This window comes from Coffea arabica, chromosome 6c, assembly GCF_036785885.1.
Source record: "Coffea arabica cultivar ET-39 chromosome 6c, Coffea Arabica ET-39 HiFi, whole genome shotgun sequence".
Taxonomy (NCBI): Eukaryota; Viridiplantae; Streptophyta; class Magnoliopsida; order Gentianales; family Rubiaceae; genus Coffea; species Coffea arabica.
The window spans coordinates 19,262,946-19,275,933 of NC_092320.1; the positions used below are offsets into that span (position 1 = coordinate 19,262,946).

General features: G+C 32.4%; 1 protein-coding gene across 1 annotated transcript; it reads left to right on the forward strand.

Annotated features, from left to right (window-relative positions):
- The first annotated feature begins 6,244 nt into the window (after positions 1–6,244).
- Positions 6,245–7,773, forward strand: LOC113692249 (uncharacterized). The gene is made up of 2 exons (XM_027210637.2): positions 6,245–6,365; positions 6,871–7,773. Exons 1-2 carry the CDS (start codon positions 6,321–6,323, stop codon positions 7,597–7,599), a joined length of 774 nt encoding a protein of 257 aa, XP_027066438.1. The 5' UTR covers positions 6,245–6,320; the 3' UTR covers positions 7,600–7,773.
- Positions 7,774–12,988: the final 5,215 nt, after the last annotated feature.

Sequence of the window (12,988 nt, forward strand, 5' to 3'; positions counted from 1 at the left end):
AACTACCACATACGACAATACCCAATTATTTAGCAAATCAAGGATAAGGATTAGGACTGTCAATGGGGCTGAGCCAGCCCGAGCTCGGCTCGTTCGGCCCGACAGAAAGCCCGATGAGCCCTATCATTTAGTGAGTCGGTCTGAGCTTGAGCCTAAAAATTAGGCCCGAAATAAATGTGAGCCGAGCTTGGGCCTTATTAGGCTCAAACCCGATATAGGCCCAAATATATGTATAATTATATACCTATATATATAATATTTATATTTTGATATTATGTATAATTATATATCCAAATATATTTTTACTAAATACTAAATATATATATAAATTACAAAACACAAAAATACATCTAAAGACTCTTTCGTGAGCTTTCTTGAGAGCCAATATTAGTAATGCATAACTAAATCTCTAATTTTTCTTATTGGTTGAGTAAATTTTTGTATTGGCATATTATTGGTTGATTTTTTTTTGGTCTACAAACACAAAAATCATCAAGCATGTTCGGATTTAAATCACAAGATTATAAAAAAAAAGTTTCAACTTTTAAAGATGCATTGGCTTATGATCGCATGTTTTATTACTATTTTTCATGCATTTTAAACGGATTAAATATAAATATTGTTGAAAAATTTTTTGGTTTATATACTTTTTAAGAACTATTATTTGTTCATGTTTAGTTTTAATATTATAGTCTTGTATATGTTAAATTAGTTTTACAACTTAATAGTTATAGTAATTATATTAAGAAAATTAAGGAGTAATAAATGAGCATGGGCTAAACCCAATTAAGGCTCACAACCCAAATATTATATGAGCTAAGTATGAGTTTCACATTTACGAACCCGAAACTCATAGCCCGAAGCCCAAAAATGTTTCAAATTAAATGAGTTGAACTTGAACTCATCAAAACCCGGCTCATTAGGCCCGATTGACAGGCCTAATAAGGATCAGACAAGTATCAGGGTATTAATAGTCCTCTATATTATTTATTTGCAGCTGGTACGAAGTCAATTAATCAGAGATACCCACCAAATGACACAACTTAAGACTTGAAGGAAAAATATGATTGCTGAAGAATCGTTATCAGAATCAAATCATTGCACCTTAAATACAACGTTTTTGGATTCGGTTAGGTTTGCATCGAGGTGGAGAAGATCTCAATTACATACAAGCAATTAACAGCAGAAGAAACATAGCTTTAATATCTGATTCTAGTAATGGTTTCTGGCAAAGAATACGTTGTCCTTCGCGAGTAATGTTTCTAGAAACAATCTTTATATATTTTGTGTTTAAAATAACTTGAAGAATACGGCAAAAGTAAGCTTTGGTTTGTGGACTGATGAGTAAACACTATGAAATGATGAGTAAACATCAACAGTATATGTCTGGAAAGAGAGGAATTACATTATTTTTAGCAACAAGGTTACTAAAATTGGGGGTTATTATAACTTTATCCCTTTAAACTATAGTGCTAATATCAATTTACCTTTTTAACATTATTTTGCAGGCATTTGACCTCGCAGTTATTCTCCTTTTTCATTCTAAAAGGACCAAGAAAAATGTAAAAGGGTTCCCTTTTTTTTTTCATTCTCAACTATTAAGAAAAAAAAAGAAATTGAATAGAGGTTGACAGAAAACTCAATTTCAGAAAAAAGGAAAATAAAGAAGAATCCAATATTATAATTAATTTAAAATAAGTTAGAGTGGGCAGTAGGGGTGAAGAGTAAGTAGTAATTTTAAAATAATAAGCACATTGGATTCTTTATTATTTTTATTTTCTTTTTTAAAATTGAGTTATCTCTCTATTTTCATATTTTAAGTATTGATAAGTACACAAGGAAAAAAAGAAGAAGACATTTTTTTTTTACTTTTTTCCCCTTGTTATTAAAGAGGGTGGAAAAAAGGGAGAAGACACTTTTTTATTTTTTTTTCTTGGTATTAAAAGGGGGAAAAGGGGGGAAAAACCATTCCAATTTTTTTTTTATTTTTAATCATACAGGAGAGGGATGTATTTCTTCTAAAATATTAGGTAAATTATATATAATTTCCTGTGTTTTCATCTATTGCCACATGATCCCCAAAACATTTTAGGGTTTTATGTGGCTGATGTAAGGGAAAAAATTCATATTAATACCTTAAATTTCCCTTAAGGAGTTTTTATATTTAAATCAAATTATTCAATGAATATATTTTTGTTTTTCTTCTAGTCTTAAAGAGTCTTGCCTCAGGCCTAAATCATTTCCACTATATTCCTTTGGCCAAATTTACAATCGTATATTTGTGTTTGTAGTCGTTGATTGAACTTTGGTCTTAGGAAAAATGATAACAAATGGAAAGAGTGAGATACAAGTCAATTAAAAAACATCATTAACACTAGAATTTGTGAGACATGGAGACTTGGATTATAAAAAGGATAAGAAAACTTGAATAGGTGAAAAAGGGTGGATTAAAACTATATGAAAGAAGTAGCATAACAGTGATATAGTATTTGGTGATGGGAAGATTCTTGGAGATGTGTTTTTTAAGTTTGATAGGCATTTTATTACTTTTGGGAAGATTATTATAATCATTTTGAGTCCTTAAAAAAAGCATGGACGTATAATATTTGAATATAGAGGTGGGCAACATGAGATTATCAGAAATCTTAGAAGAAGTTTTTGAAATTATCCTTTGCTGTAATACTATTCTTTTTTTTTTCCTACCTTGTGATTATTGATTTCCACATTCACACTCGAAATGCTAAGGCAAAAAGCAAAATTCAAGGATGAAAAATGAAAGAAAAAGAGACAAGGTTATAAACATGGGGAAAGACTCTAGATTTGATTAATGCTAACATATTATAAAATGATTATAGCATTTCTTTTTCATTTTTTATGAGTGACACTTTTTTAAAAAAAATTAGTAGGGGAATGATGGGATTTAAAAAGCGAAAAAAGAACAGGGAGATCAAAATTCAGGATCTCTAATTCCTGGGAGTAACATGATAATATTATTTCTAAAAACCCAATATCAATCCTATTGGTGTAATATAAAGGAATTTGGATGATTGAAGTGTTTAAAATATAAAATACTTCTTAATTATAATATCTTATTCATTAGTCGAATGTGGAATCTTATGTTTGTTGCCCCTTTCTTTTTTGCTCTGGATTTGGGTTTTTGGCGTTGAATTTTGAGTCTGAATTGAGTAAGATTATAGCATGAGAAGGTTCATTTAATTAAGTTCTTCCTACATTTAAAATGGGAGCGTACATGACATAAAAAAGATTAAAATGGTAATAATTTACAAAAGAGCATCATACTGGGAATATTTTTCCTAAAAAAGGTCATTTCAGAAATAAATTCAATATGAGTATATTACTAAATTTTAACCATAATTAGTGATTAGACATTAGTTCATCATTCATATTTGAATTATTGAGTATTTGAATGTATAACTTGTAACTTGTAACATATGCTAAAAGTACATATATAATGGCTGAATTATTGGACTCCGACAGAATTTTGCGACCAGTCCGTCCCATGCGTTAACGTGTCATTGTGGGTGGAGTTCCAATATCAAAGAAATACTGTAGCAGTGGTTGAATTAATTAATGAGCACAATCGAAATGTACAATTAATTACACCAGCCATGGGGAGATGATTAGAAAAAAGTGACCCGGCTAAATATGCATCAATAAATGCTGAAAGGAAAAATCAAGAGAAATTGGCAGGTTGGAATTAGATAATAAATATAAGTAGAGTTTATTTCCAAAGTAACCTTCTTTAGAAAAAAAATATTCCCAGTGTGATGCTCTTTGACAAATTATTACCTTTTTAATCTCTTTTATGCAACGTAAACTTCCATCTTAAACGTTGTGAGACCTCATATCAAAAAATCTCCTCCTTGTTCTAAGGGATAATTTCACAAACTTCCCCTAAAATTTTCGACAATTACATTTAGATCCCTTTACCTCTAAAAAATTATGCAAACCTTTCCTGAATAGTAGTTGTGGGTTTTATGCGGCTGATATAAGGGAAAAAATTCATATTAATACCTCAAATTTCCTTTAAGGAGTTTTTATATTTAAATCCAATTATTCAATGAATATACTTTTGTTTTTCTCCTAGTCTTAAAGAGTCTCGCCTCAAGCCTAAATCATTTCCTCGATATTCCTTTGGCCAAATTTACAATCGTATATTTGTGTTGGTAGCCGTTGATTGAACTTTGGTCTAAGAAAAAATGATAACAAATGGAAAGAGTGAGATACAAGTCCATTAAAAAAACATGATTAACACTAGAATTTGTGAGACATGAAGACTTGAATTATAAAAAGGATAAGAAAGATTGAATAGGGGAAAAAATGTGGATTAAAACTATACAAAAGAAGTAGCATAACAGTGATATAGTATTTGGTGATGAGCAGATTCTTGGTGATATGTTTTTAAAGTTTGATGGGCATTTTATTACTTTTGGGAAGATTATTATAATCATTTTGAGTCCTTAAAAAAAGCATGGAAGTATAATTTTTGAATATAGGGGTGGGCAACATGAGATTATCAGAAATCTTAGAAGAAGTTTTTGAAATTATCCTTTGCTGTAATACTATTCTTTTTTTTCTACTTTGTGATTATTGATTTCCACATTCACACTCGAAATGCTAAGGCAAAAAGCAAAATTCAAGGATGAAAATGAAAAAAAAAAAAGAGACAAGGTTATAAACATAGGGAAAGACTCTAGATTTGATTAATGCTAAAATATTATTAAATGATTATAAAATTTCTTTTTCATTTTTTATGAGTGACATTTTTATTAAGAAAATTTAGTAGGGGAATTATGGGATTTAAAAAGCGAAAAAAGAACAGGGAGATCAAAATTCAGGATCTCTAATTCCTGGGAGTAACATGATAATATTATTTCTAAAAATCCAATATCAAATCCTATTGGTGTAATATAAAGGAATTTGGATGATTGAAGTGTTTAAAATATAAAATACTTCTTAATTATAATATCTTATTCATTAGTCGAATGTGGAATCTTATGTTTGTTGCCCCCTTTCTTTTTTGTTTTGGATTTGGGTTTTTGGCGTTGAACTTTGAGTATGAATTGAGTAAGATTATAGCATGAGAAGGTTCATCATGTTCATTTAATTAAGGTTTTCCTGCATTTAAAATGGGAGCTTACATGACAAAAAAAAAAGATTGAAATGGTAATAATTTACAAAAGAGCATCATAGTGGGAACATTTTTCCTAAAAAAGGTCATTTCAAAACTAAATTCCGAGAATCCATGGTTTCATGTGGGTTTTCTTTTCATGGACGTGATTAACATCATGTCTCTTATCATATCCATGAGGATTATTAACATCCAAGTCCTAGAGCCTGATTGCATTAGTACTATCCTTGGCCTTGGGTATAATATCACAAGTTCCTCCCTGTAAAGGTTGCAATGCGTTTTAAGAGAGTGAGAATTAAGTATATCATGGGGAAAAAAAAAAAGAATGGCAAAGTAACTTACCAGAACAACAAACAGATGGAGGAGGATAATCCAACAAGCAAGTCCTTTGGAATCCATCAATTGGTAGGTTTTATATCCCTTGCAACTCCTCCTTTGAAGGATTAGAAAACAGCAGAAGCAAATGCCAAATATTACATATCGATGAAAAGTGTGCTTGATTAGAAGGTTCTTTTTCAAATAGTCGATTAAAATATGACCCCTTGACAGATAGTGTTTCTTATTGAGGTTGAAAAATGAACCAAATTACTTGATACTCAAATCAAATTTTGCTAAATAAAAGTTTGTTTGAACTTAGTTTGCCAACTAATCAAATCAAAATTTAAGAAGTATTATTATGTGTTAGATTAACTATCAAATTTGGCATTAACTTGGCTTGATTAACGTAAAATTAGAATTTACAAGTAAAAAATTCAAGTTACTCAAGTTCGATTCATGCTCAATTCTATAAAAAAAGCTCATTTGAGTTTGGCTTAATTGATAAACAAGTCAAGTTTGAAGACCTTCCTCTTAAAAAAATTTTTAAAAAATCAAGTTTGAGTACAGTTTCAAGTTTATTAAATAATCTAACAAGTTTGAATACTAGAACATTGAATCTAGGAGATCTAGACAAAATCACTAAATTTATTTTAGACCATAACTGTAGATTATTTAGAAAAAAAAGGACCAAAATGTAGACCTACCCACGTGATGCAAACCAACCAGCCACGTGATCCATGCTGTAACCTTGCTAGCTTCACTTACCTATCGCCTTGTATAAATAGCCGTATAGCCCCCAAGAGTCTTTTCACCACCAAAGTTACATTTTGAGTCTGTTCATAGGCAAGGCATGGCTTCATCTATCACTCTGATCGCAGTCTTTTCAATTGCCCTGGTAAGGTTTCTCAACCATCAATACTGTACTTGAAGTAGTAGTTCATATGAGATAATTGCTAGACTGTATAGGAATACTGATGAAACCCGTGAATTAAAGCTACCTGAGAAAACACATTCTTCTTCCTTTTTGCACATTTATCTGCAGCTCTAACCATCGCCACTGAAGGAATGGAAGCTCTTCAGATGGCTCTGTAGTTCTATTCTCATAAAAGCTTGACTTCCAAACATTACCAATGCTGGTACCATACTTAAACGTCAATGTAACTTGAGTAACGGCATATGACACTATTTACCCTTTTTTAGTTAGAGGATTCATCCGGGAAAGATTGAAAGTCAAATCAAGAACCTTAAAATCAACATAAGGAATATTCCTGTTGCCAGTTGAGCTCGTCTTTGGAAATTAACTATCCTTCCCTACAAGGGGTCATCTTTTACGGTGCTACCATCAACGTACCTATATTGACGTTAGTTTCTTTTATGTTAATATTTGCACAAATGTGCAGTTTGCATGCATCACGGAAGCAAGGAAGAATCCTACGGACTTTTTGCAATCTGCTGTCATTAATGAGCATACTGAGGACAATCACCATGCAGAGTCGTCCCTTTCCAATCAGAAGAAGACAAGTAATGGTAACACATTGAAGGATTTCGAGTCGAAGCCCGGCTCCTTTCTCTGGGGGTATCAAGGCAACGAGGCTGAGTCTAAGTCTAAGGAGGAGAAGCCTCTTATGAAAGGCTTTGAGTCGAAGCCCGGCTCCTTTCTCTGGGGGTATCAAGGCAACGACGTTGAGTCTAAGTCTAAGGAGGAGAAGCCTTTTATGAAAGGCTTTGAGTCAAAGCCCGGCTCTTTTCTCTGGGGGTATCAAGGCAACAATGCTGAGTCTAAGTCTAAGGAGGAGAACCCTCTTATGAAAGACTTTGAGTCGAAGCCCGGCTCCTTTCTCTGGGGGTATCAAGGCAACGACGCTGAGTCTAAGTCTGAGGAGGAGAAGCCTCTTATGAAAGACTTTGAGTTGAAACCCGGCTCCTTTCTCTGGGGGTATCAAGGCAACGACGCTGAGTCTAAGTCTAAGGAGGAGAAGCCTCTTATAAAAGACTTTGAATCGAAGCCCGGCTCCTTTCTCTGGGGGTATCAAGGCAACGATGTTGAGTCAAAGTCTAAGGAGAAGAAGCCTCTTATAGCCCGGCTCCTTTCTCTGGGGATATCAAGGCCCTCTTATGAAAGACTTTGAGTCAAAGCCCGGCTCCTTTCTCTGGGGTATCAAGGCAACGACGCTGAGTCTAAGTCTAAGGAGGAGAAGCCTCTTATGAAAGACTTTGAGTCGAAGCCCGGCTCCTTTCTCTGGGGGTATCAAGGCAACCACGCTGAGTACAAGGAGGAGAAACCACTCGTGAAAGATAATTAATGTCCAGGGAAGCCGCAACTTTACCTCTGAATGGACCACGGACATATATGTCTTCTAGCTGGTCTGATTTTCTGCATTTTCTTTATTGGCATGAACATGTGTGATATGTAATAAATGCAGTTCTTCTTTCAACCAAGCGTTCTGTATAATTAATTAAATGAAAGTCAGTAGCGTTGAGTGCATTTCTGTTTCTTTGTTTGTTGTTTCTTTTTGCCATTTACCATAGACAGGAAGCGCACAAAAAAGAGCACTATTCAAGCATGACAAGAATCATAGAGTGAGCGAACCAACTATACCTTGATAATCTAAAAAGAGTTCTGCAAACTCGTACTCTTGTACGAAACCAGGACCATATATATATATATATATATATATAGATATATCGATTCAATTTTCTAATGATGTGTGTGGTACGAACGCACATTAGAAGTACAGAAAATTCTAGTGTAAACTTTCACAAAAGAAGAGAAAGAATGGAGAACTCTTGAAGCGTGATTGATCGCTATTCTTAAGAATTTAATTATCCATACTACACTAAGTATTTGCTGTAGAGATAAAGGTAATTTAACTTTAAGATACAACAAGAGAAGAAGAAGTTGATAGCAATATCAAGTTTCTCAAACTAAGAAATGATCAAATAATTCTAGCTAGTTTTGACAATAAAAGGCTTGTTTTTTTACAAGTAACCTGTTTTCCACTCGTCTCTAAGTATCCTTCGATACGTGGCACTTAATCCCAATTATTTGACTTTAAACTTCGTTCTGTGATGTGGATTCTATGTGTTAGTATATACAAGACTGATCTTAAACATTACTTGAAAATCATATTATATGTAACTGAGTACCGCATAACTTGCAATTATCCACTTACGCTCTCAATATTATTGGGAAATTACATGGATTTTCGTTTCGGTAACTCTAATTATATAGTCTCACGATCCATCTTAACTGAAGGGGCCATTATGAATTAGATGAACATGAAGTTGTATTTCGATTCTCAAGCTATTCCGTTCCTCTTTCTTCATTGTAAGGATTAGAGTCTCTTTTGGAGGGAAAAAAAAACACTCTAATTATACAGGATTAAAGCAAATAGCAATGGTCTATAAAAGGATAAAAAGTAAGCAGGCTGGGGCATATTTATTAAAACATGAAAATAATATGAAATTTTATAATACACATGATACGAAAAATAAACTGTATGTAAATAATGCAAATATATTCGAAAAGTACAAAGCTGAAAATACAGCTTCATTTACCATGTGCATAATAGCTGTGTGCACATTCCAGTGAAGATTTTTTATTTTTAGTGTAAGTGAGAAATTTCGAGTTCTAAACCTTTCATTTACACTCTCTTGTCCTATATCATCCAATCCATCCCTTCCTATATTTTTATGAAGATGAGTACATAATGTGAGTTTTTATTTTTTGAGGTGAATAACTTGTTCACAAAAAAGTTTTCTCGATTTAGGTAAAGTTTAAACTTTACGTTGTCTAAACAACGCAAGCAGATGCCACTAGGACAGAAGTCATTATGATGACTTCATCCAAGGTAACAAAAAAAAGGCGTACAATTGCACTTAAAATTTGTGAATTTATAGTACTATTTCATGGTTTATCGCCTCAAAGTTAACAATAAATAATGTTTTGAACCCCATTTAAACAACTTATGAGTGTAATTCAAATTTATTGCTCTATTATGTGTGTACAATGTATCAAAACAAAAGAGTAGCAAATTGTGTTTTATTGCACTTTTTGTTTAGCTAGCTTCATGCAAATTAACCTTCGTAGATTATAGGTAAAGAATTGGTTTGCCATTCAATGTATCCAAGAAATATGTGTTAGTACATAATGTTTATTTTAATGGATGTACTGGTGTAAAACAAAATTACAAATTATTAAGTTTTAAACTTTACAAGTACTTAAAGGACAATAATTTTTTATTAAATTAAAATTTTCCGTTCTGTGATTTGGTAGTTTATCTTATAACCCCTCTATAGTTTAAAAATCTGTAATCAACCTCCTCATAATCTGGGTTAACATATCATCATTAATTTTTCTAAAGTTTAAGCAAATTAATATATTGAAAAATTCATCCTTTCACTAATTCTTTGAGGTAGTTACAAAAGTATTACAATTATTATACACCTTAAACTATGTATTTGTTTTCAAGTAAACACAAAAGATGCAGCAAACCATTTTTAGCCAAGTTAATAAAATTGCAAATGTAACAATATAAAGCACCTTATGAAAAGTTACTCTATATGATTAAGAAAATAATTTATATTTATTAGAATGGGAAAAAGTTGCCAGAAGAGGGAGAGACCATAAGAAAAATAGTTTAGAGTGAACTGCATCAATCATGCCTTCCATCAGGGAAAAAAAGGGGTTAAATATCAAAAACCGCCATGGAGTTTGCCTAATGTTTACTTTACCTCCCTATGGTTTGGCAACCTACAATTTGACTTCCTGTAGTTTCAACTAAAGTAAAAGTCTGACAGAAAACATCTAAACTAACGTCTGAAAGGAAAATGTCAAAATTGCCCCTCTATAAGGGTTTTGGGTTAAGCACCAAAAATCCCCCTGTGGTTTGTCAAATGTACACTTTACCTCCCTATGGTTTTAAAACATACAATTTAACTCCCTGTCGTATCACCTAAAGTGAAAATCTAACAAAAATTCCGTTAAATACACTTTAGTTGAAACGACAGGGAGTCAAATTGTAGGTTTCCAAATTATAGGGAGGTAAAGTAAACATTAGGCAAACCACAGAGGGGTTTTTGGTATTTAACCCAAAAAAATGATAGATGTGCGTGTATATAGGTGACGGGACTTTTATATCAATGCAAGTTTAAATCCGATTTTATACTCGTTGACTACAAATATACAGGCCGAAATCGTAATGTAAGGTGTGTATCGGGTCAATCCCACGAGGAGCAAATTAAATAAGTACTAGACCCTTATTTTTCTCTATTATTTAGACTTACAATAAATTTGAGTAAAAAATTTATAATGCTATTGTCTACAACTCTGGTTTAATCAATGTTAAATGCAAATGGAGAAATTTCACTAAAGATTGAATCTTGGGATGTAGATTCCACTTATGGCATAAACAACACAAATGAATAGATTTACCTTTTGTTATTTTTCTTGTTTAACCAGGGATTCATTTCCAATATTACCAAATCTCATTCTCATGATGAAATGGCCTAGAGCAATATAGTTTTCCCTATTTTCATGGTGAAATACTAGTTCTACTCTGTTTTCCTTCATGAAATGCTAGAAAATGCACTTAAGTGTACATCTATTTTCATGAACATACAACTCAAGCTCTACTCATGTTTTTCCATTGTTACTATCAATTTTCATTGACTAATAACAACTATGAACATGCTATTGGTGATCAAACAACCACAAGTAATTACAACTGCACAAATAGACAAGTTAATACAAGATATAACAAGTGTAAATCACATTCAATTCATATTATTTAGCCATAAGTTTTATCTACTCCCTAGATAAAGAAAATTAACTACTCATGAATGAGATAAAAATCAAACTCACAAGTTCATTAATGCAAAACATCACAAAGTACAATTACAAGAAAGATAAAAGAAAGCTTAGCCAATTAATGGTGAAGCCCTCAAATTTCTGCTATGTTCTTGTAAAAGATGATTACAAGATGAGTCTCCAATTGCTTCCTCAAGAACTCTTCACTAAAGAGAAACTTGTTGCAAGAAGAAAAACTAGTTATGTATGGTCATCTCTAGCTTCTCCATTCTATCTCTGCATAAAAGGTGGTAGAAAGACATTTTTTTTTCTCCTTCATGACTTCAACCACTTAGATTTTGTAAAGGAAGTCAAAAGATATGTTGTTTTGATTAGTCAATAACTCATTTGGTCTTCTCTTTTGTTGCAGAAGCATGTGCCACCGAATTTTCTCTCCCAAGATAGCTGGAACGTTGTGTGAAAAGTGAGAAAAAACAGCTGCGCCACTTGCTGAAGAGAGAGGCGGATCCGAGCCTTGGATCAGAAGGGTGAAGATCGATCCGAGAACTTTCTCTGATGGATCCGAGCTCGGATTGTATGACTTCGGATACACTGCTCCAGAAGTACAGACGAGAGCTCGGATCGCCCTTTACTCACACGGATCTGACCTCGGATCTGTGCTGATGAATTTCCAGTTTTTTACTTCTTCTCTTTTCTCTTCATGTTTGTTCCTAGTTTCTCTTGTACTTTATCCTCGGGACAATTCTTACAATTCCTTCATCTCGTGCATGAATTCTATATATCAATGTCCTTCATAATTTCACAAAAATTAACACATTAATCCACTTACTTATCAAATTTTAAACACTTAAATAATATTTAATCAATTATCACCAAAAGAGTTCAAATATGGCTTTAATCTTCTCAAAACATACCAAAAGTTTATGCCAAACTTGTACAAAATATACGTTAAATATTCACTTATTAAATTCCCCACACTTGAATCATTGCTTGTCCTCAAGCAATTTCACACATAACTTACCATAATGATTCAAGAGATAAAACAATATACGTACTCTTGTCAAATTTAATTTCTCAAAAACCTAGAAATCAATCATTATGCCATTTCTCAGATTATACTAAATACTCATAATATCAAGTTAAAGAAAGATAATTATGCATTAATTTTAACAACTTCAAATCAATCTCTCATTCTATCCTAATTTCACAAATAAGTAAATCGCATAGTCAATTCTATGGCCTTCCTGATCCCATGACCATCAAAACTTAACAATTGAGAGGGATTTATTCACACTTCATTATTTTTAAATAGTGAAATCGCCTTTTTATGCGAAAATCGACACTTTTAGGTGAAGATTCCCGGTTACTCAACATTTCACTTATTCAAATTGCTAAGCATACTCTTAATTCCAATACCTTTTTACGCGAATGTTAATATTTGTAAATGCCAACCCCCGGTTACTTAGTATGTGAATCATTAGAGTAGAAAAATAATATCAATATATATATATTTTTTTAATATTTTTCTTTTCCCTCTAAGCATAATTAAAGGAAGAATCTAGCCTTGTCTTGACTATATCAATCACTGATAGGGTGTTAATTGTTAGCAATTTTATTGTTAATTTTTCCTTTTATCCTTGCCAAATAATGTTTTAATTATTAATATTTACTTATATTTGGTTTGTGGACTTAAATCGAATGAACCATCT